General features: G+C 40.1%; 1 protein-coding gene across 3 annotated transcripts in view; it reads left to right on the top strand.

Annotated features, from left to right (window-relative positions):
* The window catches only part of sorcs2 (sortilin-related VPS10 domain containing receptor 2), a 368,020-nt gene that overhangs the window by 80,942 nt on the left and 270,400 nt on the right, over positions 1–16,678 (top strand). For all 3 annotated transcript variants that reach the window (XM_005741860.1, XM_013913087.1, XM_013913088.1), the window contains exon 2: positions 5,294–5,361. In XM_005741860.1, coding sequence (XP_005741917.1) covers positions 5,294–5,361 — 68 coding nt within the window. The remainder of the gene's footprint in view (positions 1–5,293; positions 5,362–16,678) is intronic.

Genomic DNA, 16,678 nt, shown 5'->3' on the forward strand with positions numbered 1-16,678 from the left:
AGCTGTCAAGCTGGAGTTCACGGTCAGCTCGGCTATGAGCTTGACTCTCAATGGGGGCTCTTGTAGCTCTTGTTTTGCATGGAGTCATCCCGGGGTCTTGACCACCCTGTTGACTTTTTCCCAATAAAGGCTATTATCTCATTGTCTGCTAGCTTACAAACAAAAAACCACACAAACTGTCTGTAGTGGATCACTGTAGTTCTGGTATTACAAAATGGTTACGAGAGTGGAATGCTTCTTTCAGTAGGTTGCAGAGGTCACCCCAAACTTCCTTGGAATTAATTATGGAATTAAGTCGAGGATGCAGAGGCACGTTTCTGTCATTACTCATGAAGAAAATAGGCTCCCAGCTCATTTTAGCTTGACGTGTTTTATAGTACTTGTTGATTCTTACAATGATTCTGTGATTTATTTGAATAGAATTGCAACAGGCAGGCATTGTGCTGTATTTTCTAAAAAGACGAGGATTTTTTTTCATACTGCTCTGGTTGGATTCTTAGCCCTTGCCAATTTTGCCCTTTAGTCCAATGCGCTGTATCTGCCAAGTGTAGTCATAGTCAACATACTGCTCCATACACTAGAGGCAATACAAGCATCTGGCTCCTGTGTTGTTCTGCAGTTTTGTCAATGTGGCTAGCTACGCTACTGCCAAATAAACGCTCTCCCTGCCTCCTGCCAGTAGTGATTTATAGCCAAATACATCCTTGCCCTGTCCACTTCATCCCCAAAGAAAAATCATTTTCCAATTGAACAGAATGTGGGCCTTGAGGACTGACACTACAGGGGGATCAAGAAACGGAATATTTTGTTGGCACAGCCATGTGGATGAATGATGAAAACCTAAGACTAACAGGTCTGATGTTAAGATGTTTTTCTTTTCACTTCTCCTTTTCATGCACATGACAGTGGATGGAATTGATGTGTGCCACTCTTAGAAAGCTATAATTATAGATGTATAATGTAGACAGGGCTTACTCAGAAGCCGCAGGCAAAATGTATTTTGTGTGTGAGCAAGAATCCAAAAGGCTGTAGAGGTATGCATTTTCATGAGGATCTGCTTTTCCAACTTAGCTCTGGGAGATGATGTCTGTTCTGCATGTATTGACAGAATACGCTGCAACGCTTGGCTGAACCACGAAACCAATTCGTGTGCTTTTATGTATTGTTAAGCTGTTCTGCTGTATCTCCAGTATTGCAAATCAATATAGTGATAGTGACATGATAAGAGACGATATAAAATAAAGCAGAGGTAAAAGTACCTTTTTGTATGGTGCCCTCAAACGTGCCTGCTGCATCTTAGGATGTGTATCCATGACAACTTAGATTCTGGGCCGAGCTTTCAGCTTGATTCTCAGCAATCTAATGAACAACATAAAAAAGTTCATCAATATTACAATAAAAACAAAGGCTTGAGCCGGAGGCTTGAACGTGAATGATTAAAAAAAAAAGCAAGAATGGCTTGGGGAGCAAAAGTACTAAGTGTACTGCACGATAGATCTAATCCTTGTGTCAAGGGACTATCTGCCTGCATAGTAAGAGTGTGAAGCTTTGCACCAGTGTCTCATTAGGACAAGGACAGCTGTGCAGAGGCGGACAGCCTGTTTCCAGAGACACCGCTTGAGTCACAGTAGGCCAACGAGCAATTGGAGAACACTTGCTACATGCTGTGTGACTCAGAGGGCCACACGAATGCTCAGTCAGATATGGATGCTGATCCCTCATCAGGAAAGAAAGTTTTTGTGAGAAGTCAGAAAGCAGCTTGGGCGTTGACACCGAAGCTGCTACCAGGGTTGTTATCAGTCCCAGGAAGCAGCCTGCAGCTCAAGGAGATGTCCTCTGTTCCAGTTTTCTGGAATCCATCAACATCTTTGGAAGCCAAGCCCCACTGGGGTTGAGACTCGTGAGTTTGGGTTGCTTTGAGCCAAGCACCTCAAGATTCCACTGGGAGGCTTTGATGGCAGTCTGCATTGTGGAAATTGGTGTAGAACAGTCAAAGCTTCTGTTTCTCCCCAGCTGTGGAGCTCCACAGCTAAACCAACCAACGAAAAGTCTTTCAAGACACAGTTAAACACCTGCCATGCCTCAGCGGAAGGACTTTTAAAAATTTCAGAGTGTTTCTTTTTTATTAACCATAGCCTAAATGCTAGAGGTTCCTGACACAAGAGGGCATTATGAAAGCTCTGGGCATTACTTTATGCTAGAGGGTATTTTATGAGGCTAAATGTTCTGACAGGGATGAAAATATATTTGATAAAATGGTTGGCCTGCAGCCAAGCATCTTATTAAGTCAGCCAAGCAAGACAGTACTGCTTTCATCCTATCTGACTAAGAAATCAACCAGACGCTTGCCTCCTGTACTTGCTTCATTTTTTAGAGGCCACCCAGTCTTTTCAGTCATTGTTTTTTAAAAATTCAAGGACCTTCAACCTGAAAATAAAACCCAAAATTATGTATGGTCACCACAGAAAATATGGTGATACAGACTGTGCTTTCTTTCTACATTAAGATGTATCAGGAAAGTCTGTCGTACAGTTTGCAGCTTGATTCTCTGAGAGCAGCCACATTCACGAATTGCTGTTGGCAGCTGACTGTGGGTTGGACCCCTTGGCCAATCAAGTCCCCTCTGCCTAAGGACACGCTTGGGATTTTCACTTGCTCCTCGAAATGTAAGCCAGCCTGTCAATCACAACTCCAGGCCCTCCTGTGATCCCTGACCCACTGGTACTCTTGCCATGGCAACACAAATCCCAGTAGACTTTGATGTCAAGAACAGGAGTTCTCAAAAATATGAAAGACAAGCATCTCTGATCCAGTGCAGACACACACAGATTATGCCCTGGATCAAAATGTCTTGGCCATATGAGTAATATATTAATTTATATTATATATATTATATATATATTAATCTTTTATTTTATTTTATGAGAAATATCAGAACCATAGTATAACTGTCCCCTAAGCCCAAAATAAATCTATATTTAACTTAAAATAAACATTTCATCTTCAAATCATCCCTCCCAAAAATCTGCTTAAGCTAATTCATACGTGCACGAAGGAGGGGAGGAGAAAAGCTTTGTATTTGCTCTCTTTGGAAGCAAAGTGGCAAGCAATGCTATTATTTGTTCAGGGTAATAGTTTCTCCAAGCAGCTTCAAGCAGAACTCAGCATAAAAATCAGCAGCAGTGCAGATGGAGTTCCCCTGCGGTTGCATATGCTTGAAATAAGGAATATGAGAGATTAGTTTAAATAGTGGCCACTCATTTGTCACATTTATGCAGTTGTATTGACTGACCAGCGGTGCTTTTCAAATATAAGTATGGATTAAAAACATTCCCTCAAAGAGTGTTTGAGCCTCAATACAAAAGTGACCAAAAACAAGGGAGAAAATTACACACGATATCATTTGGGATGGGAATTATTACGAATTTAGCAGTTCCAATACTGATGTCATTTATAGATTTGATTCCTTATCAATTCTCATCGGGTTCTCAGTTACTCTAAGTCATCACCACTAAGCAGCATATCAAAGGCATTAGATTCAGGTGACCCTGAGGTACAATAGGTGTAGGCTGCTGGAGCATTCGCATGAGTATTTTTTTCCAGTTACCTTTCTCACTCACTCTGTGTTAATAGACCTCTCTGCATTGAATCACACTTGTTATTAATCTCTCGCTCCCTTCCACAGCATGTCTTTTGTCCCGTCTTCCTTCTCTCACCCCAACCAGTCGTGGCAGATGGCCGCCCCTCCATGAGCCTGGTTCTGCTAAAAGTTTCTTCCTGTTAAAAGGAAGTTCCTTCCCACTGTCGCCAAAGTGCTTGCTCATATGGAGCAATGTGATTGTTGGGGTTTTTTTTCTATGTATTATTGTGAGGTCGCCTTGAGGTGACTGTTGTTGTGGTTTGATGCTGTATAAATAGAATTGAATTGAATTTATGCAAATGAATTGCATGCTGTGTGGTTAAATATTTGTATGTTGAAGGTCAGGCGAGGGTGGTTCAGAGGGTTGGTTAGTTCATCTTGTAACCGGAAGGTTGCCGGTTCAATCCCCGGCTCTGTCTCTCTTGGTCATCGTGTCCTTGGGCAAGACACTTCACCTACCACCTACTGGAGATGGGCTGATGGTGCGATATGGCAGCCTCGCTTCTGTCACTCTGCACCAGGGCAGCTGTGGCTGCAACTGTAGCTGCCTCCACCAGTGTGAGAGTGAATGAATAGTGGAATCGTAAAGCACTTTGAGGGTCTCGAAAAGTGCTATATAAATGCAATCCATTACTATTATTTCCGCTCTTTGCTGTGGTCAGTATTGGGATCATTACTCAAAATGTAGGTAATGTATTGCACAAATTACACAGAAAACGTTTCTTAATAATAATGCAATACATTCCTCAATTGCTCTCAGGAGAAAGCAATTTGTTTTACACTTTACTCATTGCTTTACTTTTGCGTTTCTCCATAACATGATCATTGTCTCATAACTGCCATTTAACCACACAAATCTAAAGGCTAAAATTCCTAGTTACCCTGTTAGTGTATTAAATGCATTATTCTTATTTTGTTCATGTAGAAGTTACCCGTTGGGTCAAAGATATTGTGATGCCACTTGCCACAAACCTGCCACCTGCAGCCTGAAATACAACTGTGCCTCTCTCTCCCTCTCTCTCTGACAAGTTATAAATGAGTGTGAGGAAAAGTAAACTGATGCGATTAGAGGCCTGGTTCTGCATTGCTTTGATGTAAAAAAAATGATGTATGTCACTGGTGTCAGAATAATCCCACGTATAACCATGCAATCAAAACCATGTGTAACCACAGTCTGCATGAAGGTATGGACATTATCATTCAGGAAACAAAGACTGCAGGTGAAAGCACTGCTAAGGTCGGCCACACTGCTAGCTAATGCTAACTAATGTGATACGGGGTGTGGTTGCTGTTTGCAGTGTTATAGCTTGTGGAAAGTGATCTATATTGATTATAGATGAGTGTAATTAATAGTTTCAAATAGCTTTAACCTAATCTGTTTGATTATGCTCAGATCAGATTTTTTCCCCTTTAAACATCTAGTTTATTAGTCACGACGAACATTATTAGTACAAAACAAAGTAGAATCATTAAGTCCACCTTAGTGACGTGAAAAAGTGCAGATAAAGCCTCGCCTTGTCATCATGTTGAGGTTTTGGGCAGCTGCTTGTAAGTCTAATCTCAGCTACCTAAAACTTAGCTCTAATTTCACTAACTAAAAAGTTCTCTAAATAACTGTCTAAATGTCTCTCTCTCCACCATGTGTTTTTGCAGGTCATCCTTATCCTAACCAAGTACTACCACGCTGACTCCACCAAGGTCCTGGAAAGCTCACTGTGGCGGTAAGCTGATCGTTTAGACACCATGTGTGCTCTTGCTGGATGTCTTTATGTCATGTCTGGCCCCACTGTCGTGCAGACCTTTCATCAGCAAATCGCTTCCCTTGAACAGGAAGGTCAGCACTGGTCTAGTTATCTCTCTGCTGTGCCTCTTCAAGGAGACAAGGGTGAGACAAGGGTGAAACAGAGTGCTAGGGCGGACAAAACATCAGCAGGCAGCTACAACTAAAGTGGTGGACCGGAGAGTGGCGCTGTGAGGCCAGAGCGGGCATCTGTTTGGGCAGATAGCATATCAGCATGGCACAGGGCAGGATGGCTGGCAACAGCAGTGCCAGGGAAAGGGGTCAAGTCTGGCTGGCACTGCTTCCTCTATTTAGCAAAGCACTTGCTCACCAAAAACCCTTCTCACTTCTCTCACATTTGAACAGTGGAAAATAAAATGTATCCATTCCACACCACTTGACAACAAGTACATCTTGTTTGCAAACATATATTCCCATAGAATATTAACCTTCAACTAAATTTACTTCCTCTCCCACAGCTTTCTGAGTGCTGAAATGGAACTGAGCCTGACCTTGTAGATAATGGGGTAGAGGGACTTAATTATATTCAAATTTCCTAATAAAAACTTAGAACACAGACAAAATATTAGCTAAAATTAGACATCTAGAAGATATTCATATAGAGCAAAATGTGTCTGATGATTGTACTTAATTCATGCCATTCACCTCACCGAGGACTCCATGACTTCAAAGCTTCAGCCTCTCATTAGCTCTGACTGTTTGTCCCCCTGGAGGACTGATATGAATAATGTACATATTTTTCCCCTTCCCCTGTTGATGATTTAATTGTTGCACTGTATGAATAATGCTGGGGACTCTCTACTGGACAGCTCATTCAAGAAAGAAAAAATCCTCCAAATCACCGCCAGTTTAGATCCAGTTCACACTGAATTTAGAGAGAGGAGAAGCTGGCCTCCTGCCTGCTGCCATCACTGTCCAAAAACAGGAATTTCCATGAAATTAGCAGTATCCATACAGCTATCTGACCGTGTCTTGTTAGGCATTATCTGTGGGGTGTAACTCAAATCCTTTGTAGCTGTTAGTTTGGGATGGTGCATAGACAACCACATTTCTACGGCCTATAGGCTTTGAAGTCCCAAGGCTGTAGGATCAAATGAGAAAGATGGGGGAGGATGAATGGGTTTGCCGTCTTACCCTGTCAGGTGGTGTTCATCTAGAAGCCAGGTTTCACACGGGGGTAAAGTTAACAACAGTGAGAGGAGAAAAGAATTTCCAGGACAGATGAGTTAATGAACTGAGGTCGTATTATCGCCTGAGTAGGCTTTTCTTGTGACTATAAGCAAAATATACTGGTACCTAGTGGAACACTTTCACTTAATATTTATGACTGACCCAACAATCTTGGATACAAATTAGTCAGTATGATTCATGTATACTCTTAAAAAAAGGACCAAAGTTAGCATTAAGATTCTGCTGTATTTACTAGTAACAGTGATTAATTGTACTATGATGGCCTTGAATGCTTGACCCCGACACTTCACACACTTACCGTTTTCATGTAGGAATAACTGTTTGTCAGAAAAAGCAGTTTAACAAAATGACCTAAACTCAAGCGCTGCTTACTGACTTTTTGAGACGCTTTTAATTGGATTTGGGGGACAGCTGACAAAAATCAAGAATGACATCCACATTCAATCCTGTTGCACAGAAAGGCAGACATTTTAATTATGGAGATGTCTGGTGTGATGGAACTTGAAGTCAAGTCTTTGATCCACGAAAGTGGTTTGACAGTGGACACAAAGCTAGATTTGTGCCCATTGTATTCAACTTGCTACTGTTTTTGTTACTGAGCGGTTAATTTTAGTCACCAAAACTACTTGGTTAGGTGTATATCAGAGTGACAAGGCATTGTGTGACAGACCTGGGACTTGTTCTCCAGGTAAACAAAGTGATGTATAAGATGCCTGAATTGCTATATTGCCTTAATATGTGCTTGCACAATGACAGTAAAGAGCCTTGAATCTTGAATTGAAAACATATGTTCAAATGTTTCTGTGAGACTAGCATAGCTGGACTGGCCATCGGGCATACCGGGCATTTGCCCGGTGGGCCACTGGCGATTTTTTGTTTTTATGGGCCGATGGATTTTTTTTTTTTTTAGGAAGGGTATAAATAATGAAAGGTGTTGGATTGGCCAATTGGTCATGATCGACTCTGGGCTGGACCAATTACAGCCGAGGAGGCTGGATGCACCCTCCCCCTTGTTTAGCAATCACGTGATTTTCGCGCATTGCATGCCGGGAACTCGTGGCAAAACAATCCAAGTACCGCATCAAATGCAAGCATTTGCAGCACCGCAAAACGTTCATTCTCCGGTTCCAATACCTTCTTGTTTTTTCTTTGCCGCACAAAAAAGGAATGTACAAAACAAAAGGAGAACAATGCCGGTCCGTACAAAGACAGACTCGACGAAAAGACAAAGAAAAATACGAGGAAAAAATCAAAGGAGTGAAAGGGTCAGACCCTTACGAGCACACAGAGTGGACAAAAGACGTCAGCGTGCTGCCCAACTTTCACCACGCTCAGATTTATAATTATACGGTTCTTGGAGTGAGTGCATACACTCATGAAGTTTAGTAACTTCAGGTCACTGCAACAAGCCCAGGTACAGTTTACTGACGGATGGGTGCAGGACCTTGAAATGCACCGTTTAGAACGAAAGACCATCGTACAAACAAAGGTAAGTTTACCAGTCTCACAAATCGTCTTCATAAATACACATTCGTTAACAGTTTATTAATATAACCTTCGAGCTCAACGGTAATTCATTAGTAGTGGAAATATATTTCTGGTAGCATTACAGAAATGTAGCAGTGACAATAATATTGTATGCTGTAATCGCACTGGACAATTAGTGATACAAAACAACTGTTTTATCCTGTGAATAAAAGTATGTTTTTGTCAATGTACCATAATAACAGAAGCGAAACGCAATATTGTGTCAGGACAATTCACTATTTATGCACAATAAATAAAGGAGCATAGCGCGACAATTTCTGTTCAGCACCAGACTTGCTTGTAACCTATATCACCAATTATGTTAAGAAAAATGACGTATTAACTACAACAGCAGACTGACCTTTGTGGGAATGCTTGGAGGAGACCAACATGTGAGCTGAAGTGTTCTGAGACGTTATATTTGGTATATCCAGACCATCCGTCGGCTCTTACTTCGGAAACATGGCTTAAAAAATTTCTCTTCAACGACGTAAAAAAAACCGATCTCTTTACCCGTCGGCTTCCCGTGGCTGTCATGCAACCAGCTATTGCAGTTAATAATACAACAGCTTCTTGCCATTTTTTGGGTTTCTTTTTATCGCTGTGTAACTGAGTTCAATTGAACGCCTGCGTGCGCTAGTACCTCTTGCCACAAGTTCCCAGAATCCTTTGCGGTTTTACCCCTGAATGACGTCACATTTTCAATCTTTATCCTGGTGGGCCGATTTTTTGTCCCAGTCCAGCCCTGGAGACTAGCCTGGTACACTGAATGCTAAAGATCATCCGTGAGTAACCGTGACTTACCAAAACAAAGGCATAAACATGTCGTGATGTGGTTACCTTGGAGAAAACATGGGAAAGGCCTCTAAGCCATTGGCTAACTGCACACATTGAGCTGCCTTGCAGTTTTTCTCTAACAGTCAAGACTGTTTTCTTTTAATCAAACAGATAAACAAGTGGTAATCTTTTAGTTTAACAAAAATCCTTATTTTTCTTTGTCTTATTCCTTATATTTATCTTTATATTTATTCTGGAAGACACTGGAGGATTTCTACATGTCTGTCTTTCATTTTGGTATGACTGGCTCAAGGACCCATGCTATAGCATGGCTGATAAAACAGCTCCAAACATCTTGACTCATGAGAATGGCTCTTTGTGAAGGGAGAAGGGAAAAGTGGCAACAGGCATGAATCTTTTACTTGTGTTTCCACAAGTCCACATGTTAAAATAGAATATTTACTTGTACAAAGATTACTCAGATTCATCCGTGTAAGGCAACGCGAACATCTCTTGGCAACAGGTTGTCTTTCCCTGATTCATTGTCTTTTCATTTTGTTTAGGCCTCGGCCAATAATTGCTTATGTATCAGCAGTAATGTCATAATATTTTTCCATTCGCCAGAGTTGCAGTCAGAGTTTTGTACTACTGTGGGTTAGGTGTTTTAGCTCTAAGCAACTAAGGTCTAAATGTGATGTCTGAACATGTGTTTTGAATGTCCACCTTCAAGCCTGTAGATAAAACCAGTTTTCTTTGCCTCCTGCTCGCTGCTCTAATCTCCCTCCAAGAACTCTGAAGCCTTGTTTGTCTTTGTACACTTTGACTTTTTGAAAACATGCTTGGTGTTACATACAAAAACTAGCTGAAACATTGCTGAAAGGGTAACATAATTTCTAAATCCTGCTCATTCTGACTCTTTTAAAATACTTAAAGTAGCCAGTCAAACAAAAATATGTATTATTATCAGATTGTCAATTCTGGTAAAACACTCATTCCATTACCTTTAAAGCTACTTTTGGCTGCTGCTTAATTTGACAAAGGCTTGCCACAGCACATCACAGTGTTGCGTGCTTGATTTGGCAGGGTTTTTTGGGTTGGTTTTTTTTACACTGGATGTCCTTCCTGTTGTAACCCTAAAAGAATTTGTGTTTCTTCCCAGGACTCACCCATGGATTGTTGCTCATAAGGCAAATGTGGAAACCACAACACTTTGGAGTCAGGCGCAAATCAAAACGTTTAGTGCCTTAATTTCAAGATATGAACATGAATTAAATAGCTAGCTACTGGAAGCACCGATGACCCTATATAATGTAAAAAAAATTCTACTCCATCTCTCAGCTTTTAATATTTTTCAGTCCTGGTCGGTAAAGCGTTTGACAATGGCGGACGGTGTAGAGAATGCAAGGCAATACATAAACCCACGATATATTCCCACTCAGTCTTGCTCAAAGACACCAAAACAGGATATGTAAGGTCTTCTACCATGTATTATTTATTTATTTATTTATTCATTTATTTATTTTTTACATCAGGTAGAGCTTCAGAGCAAACAGAAAGAAAGGCGCTTGGAGATTAGGCAAAGATGTGAGGATTTTGCCAGTGCATTACCAAACAACGTGACGACTGCAGGCTGACAGAACTCATCTTTAGACTCTGTGTTGCTCTGAGTGGAGCCATGAAAAACTCAGTAAACCTTTTTGATCCTCACACTGAAGGAGCAGATGTGCACTTCACTTTTTTGGCTTTGAATACTCTGTGCAAGTGTTTCTTATTTTTAGATGATACGTAGAACTTCACGTTGGGCAGAGTCTGTCCTCTGTTTGCGATCTGGTGGCGAGTATGTGTTACAATGTGATATTTTGGTCAGATTATGAGTGAATTCATGTTTATACAAAAACAAATAAAAGGAGGATACATACTACAATTGCTCTTGTTGCACACTGGTTCAAACACTGGCTGTTTAAAGCTTCACTTCTTAGAGCTACTGCTTATGGGACTGCAGCTCACATTAGTCAAATGCAAGCATTTTACCCTCAGTTTTGCTTTCAAATATATTTAGCCCCAACTAAACTTTTACTACTTTATTTCCTAAAATAAATATTTAATTGCACTTTAAAAACCCATGTTGATCACATTTTCACTTTCTCATCCATTTCTCTAAAATGATCTAACCCAGGATACCAATATGTAATCCATGTCCTCCTATGCTCATCACACACTCCCATAAACACGGTTTTGGTGTTAGAGTGGAGGGGGTATTTATAATTCATGCCATCTTCACACATCTTTTGAAGAGGCGAAGAGGGCTGGTAGCCATCGTGCTGGGGGGCTTCACTGTTTCATTATGGATGAATAGATCGTCTGACAGCCTGGCACTTCTATGTACAGTACATCAAGCACACCATGGTTTCACAAACACAACTGCTGACAGCATGTGCATCATGTACTGCTCAGTTGTCAGATATGCATAACTGTCTTATCAACTATAACCACAGAGCCAGTTTTAATAGATGATGTTCAATTTTAAAATTAATAAATAAATATGGAAAACATCAGTTCAGCCAAAATAAAAAAAATTTGTGTAATATTATAGATGTGTATGGATTTCTTTGTTTCTCTTTTTATTCATTTTCACTTCTAAGAGTATATTATAATGTATGTGGTTTCCAGTACTCTTTAAAGAAAAGTAAGAGGAGCTAATAAACAACCTTATAGTAAACTACCTTACTAACCTTTGCAAATGATCAGTTAGCTGTTTTACAGCTAGTGTTACAGAAATTTTTAAGATAAAAGACAAATGGAGATTAGCCTATAATTAGCTTCACAGCTACAGTGATGGCTTTTTAAGTAATAGTTTAATTACTGACACCTTGAAGGCCTGTGATAGATAATGGTGATAGATTCATCATGAAGGTAAGATAAAAGATAAGATTAAAACATTAACAAATTTTATTTGTAATGAAATTCATGATGTCATTACAAGGTATGGTTAAACACAACCCTGACTCTTTGTCAGCTTGGCTACAGAGCTGGAAAGAATGGGGATGTCTAGGACAGAGGGCGATGGATTCTTTGACCACATTTTAACACAATATCGGGGAGTGAAAAGGAAGTAGAAGAATGCATGAGGAATGCAGACAGAGTGTATTGCTGCCAGTTCTTAAGAACAAGAGTGATGTGCAGTGGTGTTGTAAGTAAAAGAGGGATAACAATGATGAGCCATATGATGAAGCTATGAGAAAGCAAGGTTAAGAAGAGTAGTGACAGTCAGTGAGCAGCATTATAGCTTCATGCACTACAGAACAATAGAGATGCAATGTTTTTGGTTTAAGACTGTTGATGGAGACACCTAGAGGACAGCAACACTGTCTTGAGGTGTGCGGTAGCAATGATTCAAGGTGGGAGTGCAATTACACCTCTGAGCTGCTTCCTGCTTGCAGTGGTGATTGGCAGATAAACAGATGAGGTCAGGCTGAAGTCTCTGTGGACTATGAGGTTCATAGATGATATTGTGAATTGTAGCGAGGTGGCAGCGCTGAAGATATTAAGATTTCCACTAGGAGTGAACATGATGGAGAGGATTATAAAAGAGTATATCAGAAGGACAGCTAAGGGTGGCCAGTTTAGAGACAAAGTTAGTGAAGCAAATTATGGACTTCTATAAATTTAAACAGCTACCTTGTGACTAACAGTAATGTCAAGATGGGCTGAAGCCATCTTTTTTATACACTCCGTCAATGCCCTGGAATAAGCAGGGAAAGTCTTGCAAGAATTGGAAATCCTACAGGTGCTGAAGCATCTGCTCGTATTGTTGGATATGCAAGCAGGTGGTTTTAAAGTTGTGGCTGATCAAAGCAGTGAACAGTAACATAGAGAGGCAAGTAGAGAGTACAGAGGCAGTGAAACCAGCGATAAATCCATACAGCTAATTGTGTATCTTTGTTTTAATTTGACTCGGTGTTTTGAAGTTGTTGCTTTGAGGCTTTTTTAGTCCAGGGGTAGCATCACAGCTCTAGCTCACTTCCCACTTTGATGCCTCCTTAATCAGTTTGTTTCAGAAGCGGAGTGTGTGTGTGTGTGTGTGCAACCTTACACACACGCACAGTCATTCCACCATTACAAATGTGTTGATGATTAGCTCTCCCTGGGGTCCAGATCACATTTCCCCAAACTAAACCATGAGAGAGCCACAAAGTAGAAACACACGCTTTTGGGCTTAATCAAGACAGCGTGTTTCATTTCCCTTGTCCTTCTCTTTCCTTCTTTAACTCATCCTCCCCTCACTTCAACTTTATTTATTTTAGATTAATTCAGAACATTTTATTTCTTTCCCTTCTGTCTCTTTGTTCTCTCTGTGTTTCTGCCTCCGTCCAAATGGTCAGGGGTGGTGTAAATACTTAATCGAGGCTAGAGCATCGTCTTCCCTTCATCCCTACACACTTCACCTCCACCACCTCATCACCTCCCTCTTTCATGAATATTTCACAGCCTGGAGAGAAAGACAAAGAGAGGGAGAGAAGGAAAAAGACAGAGGTCTGCTGGTTACTTAAGATGGTAAGCAGGCAGTCTGTTCTCTAAACACAAGTGGTTCGGACCAGAAAGCAGCTCTCTGGGGTCTTACCAATGTCCTGAGAGGATCTAGATCTGTATAAAACTTATTGAAACATTAAGATAAACAAAGAAATCTTAAACCATACTAAAGATTTAGAAACATTCTGATTAAATTACCTGATGAAAGAGTGTAAAGAAGGTATGGCACGACATAGAAAAGCCATCTCTATAGGACGAGACTCGACTCCCATCTGCATCTAAAGGACAAAGGTCACTTTTTCGAGGATGCCAATGTTCACATTTTGGACAGAGAGGACAGATGGTTTGAAAGAGGAGTGAAAGAAGGCATCTATGTCCACTGTGAACAATCATCTTTGAACAGAAGTGGTGGCTTACGACACCAACTGTCTGCCATCTAAAATCAAGTTTTGAGATCCCTTCCCAGACGCTTTAACTCAGTTCTTGGGTCATTTGACCTTAGTAGATCACATGATAGCGTGGGGATAGTCTTAATAAAAATATTAAATGCGACTCTTGCTGTACTGTTGGAATTTGCACCACTGAAACAGGCTGAACCAATTAAAGCAATTATTTGGAAGATTTTTGAAACCCAAACACAAAATACACTCATGACAGCAGCTAGCAATGTGGGATAGGAAAGCAATGAGAAAGTGAGCACTGATTGCACTGTGTTCTGTTTTTATTCAGCACATAATCATTTCTGCAACATTTCACAAGTGCAACACTTACAAATGAATCTCACTGAAATACTCTGAGAATGGATAGACAGTATATTCTAGGAACTCATTCTTGTTTTACACTTACTCATGTGTGACCCCCTCATTCATTCGACCTGTAATTTTTTTTGATGCTCTTCTGATATGAAACCAAAACACAAGCCATTACCAAAAGGCACCAATCACTGCTAACTTTCTTCTCCAAAGTTAGCAGTGATTTTCCCCTAAAAAGTGAACATATAAGCATTTGTTTTGCTTATGAAACATCATCAGACAAATTATAATTGTAAGAGTAAGTAATATTAAGCACTTTAAACAAAAGGTCATACTCTTTCTACCATTTATTGAAATTTGTTGGTAATAAGCAACAAATACACTGTAAAATAACATTTAAAGTTTGGGGTGCGATGCTTACAAAACAAGCAGAATATGGATGCGGGGCTTAGTAGATGGAGATGGATGGAAAGGATGGTGGAGGAAACCTCACTATCTGATTGGTCCTGCAACGTGGCCATGTATAGCACATTATACCATACAGTCTTTGTTAATGGGAAATAAATAAATATACATCATGCAGTTTTTCCACCTTTCACCCACCAAACTCCCCATCAAAGAAGGGCTTAATGACTGACTCTTTTTTTGTGGGAAATCATTCAATTCAATTCAATTTTATTTATACAGCGCCAAATCACAACAACAGTCACCTTTAAGGTGCTTTATATTATAAGTGGATTAACACTTTGAGAAAAAACAATAATGCATAGAGAGAAAAACCCACCAATCATATGACCCCCTATAAGCAAGCACTTTGGCGATAGTGGGAAGGAAAAACTTCCTTTTAACAGGAAGAAACCTCCAGCAGAACCAGGCTCAGGGAGGGGCGGGGCCATCTGCTTCGACCAGTTGAGGTGAGAGAAGGAAGATAGGATTAAAGACATGCTGTGGAAGAGAGACAGAGATTAATAACAAGTATGATTCAAAGCAGAGAGGTCTACATCATGATACAGTTTTATCAGTTTTATTATGTTTATGTAAGATCTGAGTTTCCTAGCCCTGCAAGATGTCACCTGACATTAAAAAATGAAATATAATTGCAGAATGTAAAACTTTTAACAAGACATGGATTTCAAAGTTGGTTTTGTTGTTGTTGTTTTTTTTACTGATATCAGAGGTAAATGTGATTAGTTGGGGAGAGCACATTGTTCTGTTTATAAACTTTAATTTTAACCACCATTATGTGACTAAACATGCAGAGTAACACAAAAACTTAACTGAGCCAAAGTAAATGTGCACATGTGAACTATTGCTAGCAAAGCTGCGTAAGCAACAAGGATTTCTTAGCAAGCATTACACATCCAGGGATGGAGCAGTCATCCCAGCTTTGTGATTTCCCCAAAAATCACAATAACAAGTAAACTTTTCTCAAAGTGTTAATTCACTTTTTCAAGTAAAAAAAAAAAAAGAGGATTCTTTTCACTGAATACAAAAAACACTACAAATGGAGTAATTAAACAACAATAACATTAGCAATAGCACTTTGTATAAAGTTGAAAGTCTATGACGTTTTGCAGAAACATGCAATTTTTTGTTCACAAATGGTTTTTGGAATTTTGATTAATTCGTTTTTTTTAACTATGTCTGTTTTGTTTTTCATTGTCTGATTGTAACATCTACTCTAATAAGTAGCACTTAATGAAGAAATAAAAATACTACTGAGCAGAACTGATTTTAATTTATTGGTGCAGTGCCAACACTTTCAGTTTCTCATGTGGCCCTTTGGGAAAATTAACTGCCCACGCCTCTATTACACGTTTCCACATGTTTTTGGCATATGTATGGGTAGCAGTCAGATCATTTTCACACTGCTGCAGCTGAGCAGGGCCATGAGCCCAACCATCTGGAAAACGTTTCCCATTTCCTCAAACATTCTTCCTGCAATGAATACATGTCCACAACTGCACACAGCTGGAAGAGAGCAGGAGAGAGGGAAAACGTGAGAGTTCATAGCCAGAGAGTTCAAGGCTGTCATACAATCATTCTTTCTTTGTCACCGCTATCTGCCTTCCATTTGTTATCTTTCTGCTAAAAGGACACTCTGAATTCTGGACCACATACGGTAGAATAATGCACATCAAACCTGTTTAACCTTTTGCATTTGGTGCTCAAAATATAGATAGCTTTGTCTACTTTTTATTCTCTTTATGAAGTAACTGTCCTATCTTTTTAATGTACCCATCTTGGTTCGGACATTAGAGGGAAAAAAAGTATTCAGTCACTTAAAACGCAAATCTAGCGGCTGCTGTTAAAGAAAAGTACATGCAAGCAGGGTGTCATGCACGCAAGGCTTTATCCTCACAAACAAGGCGTGTCGGGGTAAAGCCAAAGTTTCAGTTGAAAAATATTTTATTTTGCATGATCAGCAGGGTGTGGAGAAGTTAGCTGGAAATTATCTGG

This window comes from Pundamilia nyererei, unplaced genomic scaffold, assembly GCF_000239375.1.
Source record: "Pundamilia nyererei isolate P.nyererei 1_Seehausen unplaced genomic scaffold, PunNye1.0 scaffold00114, whole genome shotgun sequence".
Classification (NCBI taxonomy): Eukaryota; Metazoa; Chordata; class Actinopteri; order Cichliformes; family Cichlidae; genus Pundamilia; species Pundamilia nyererei.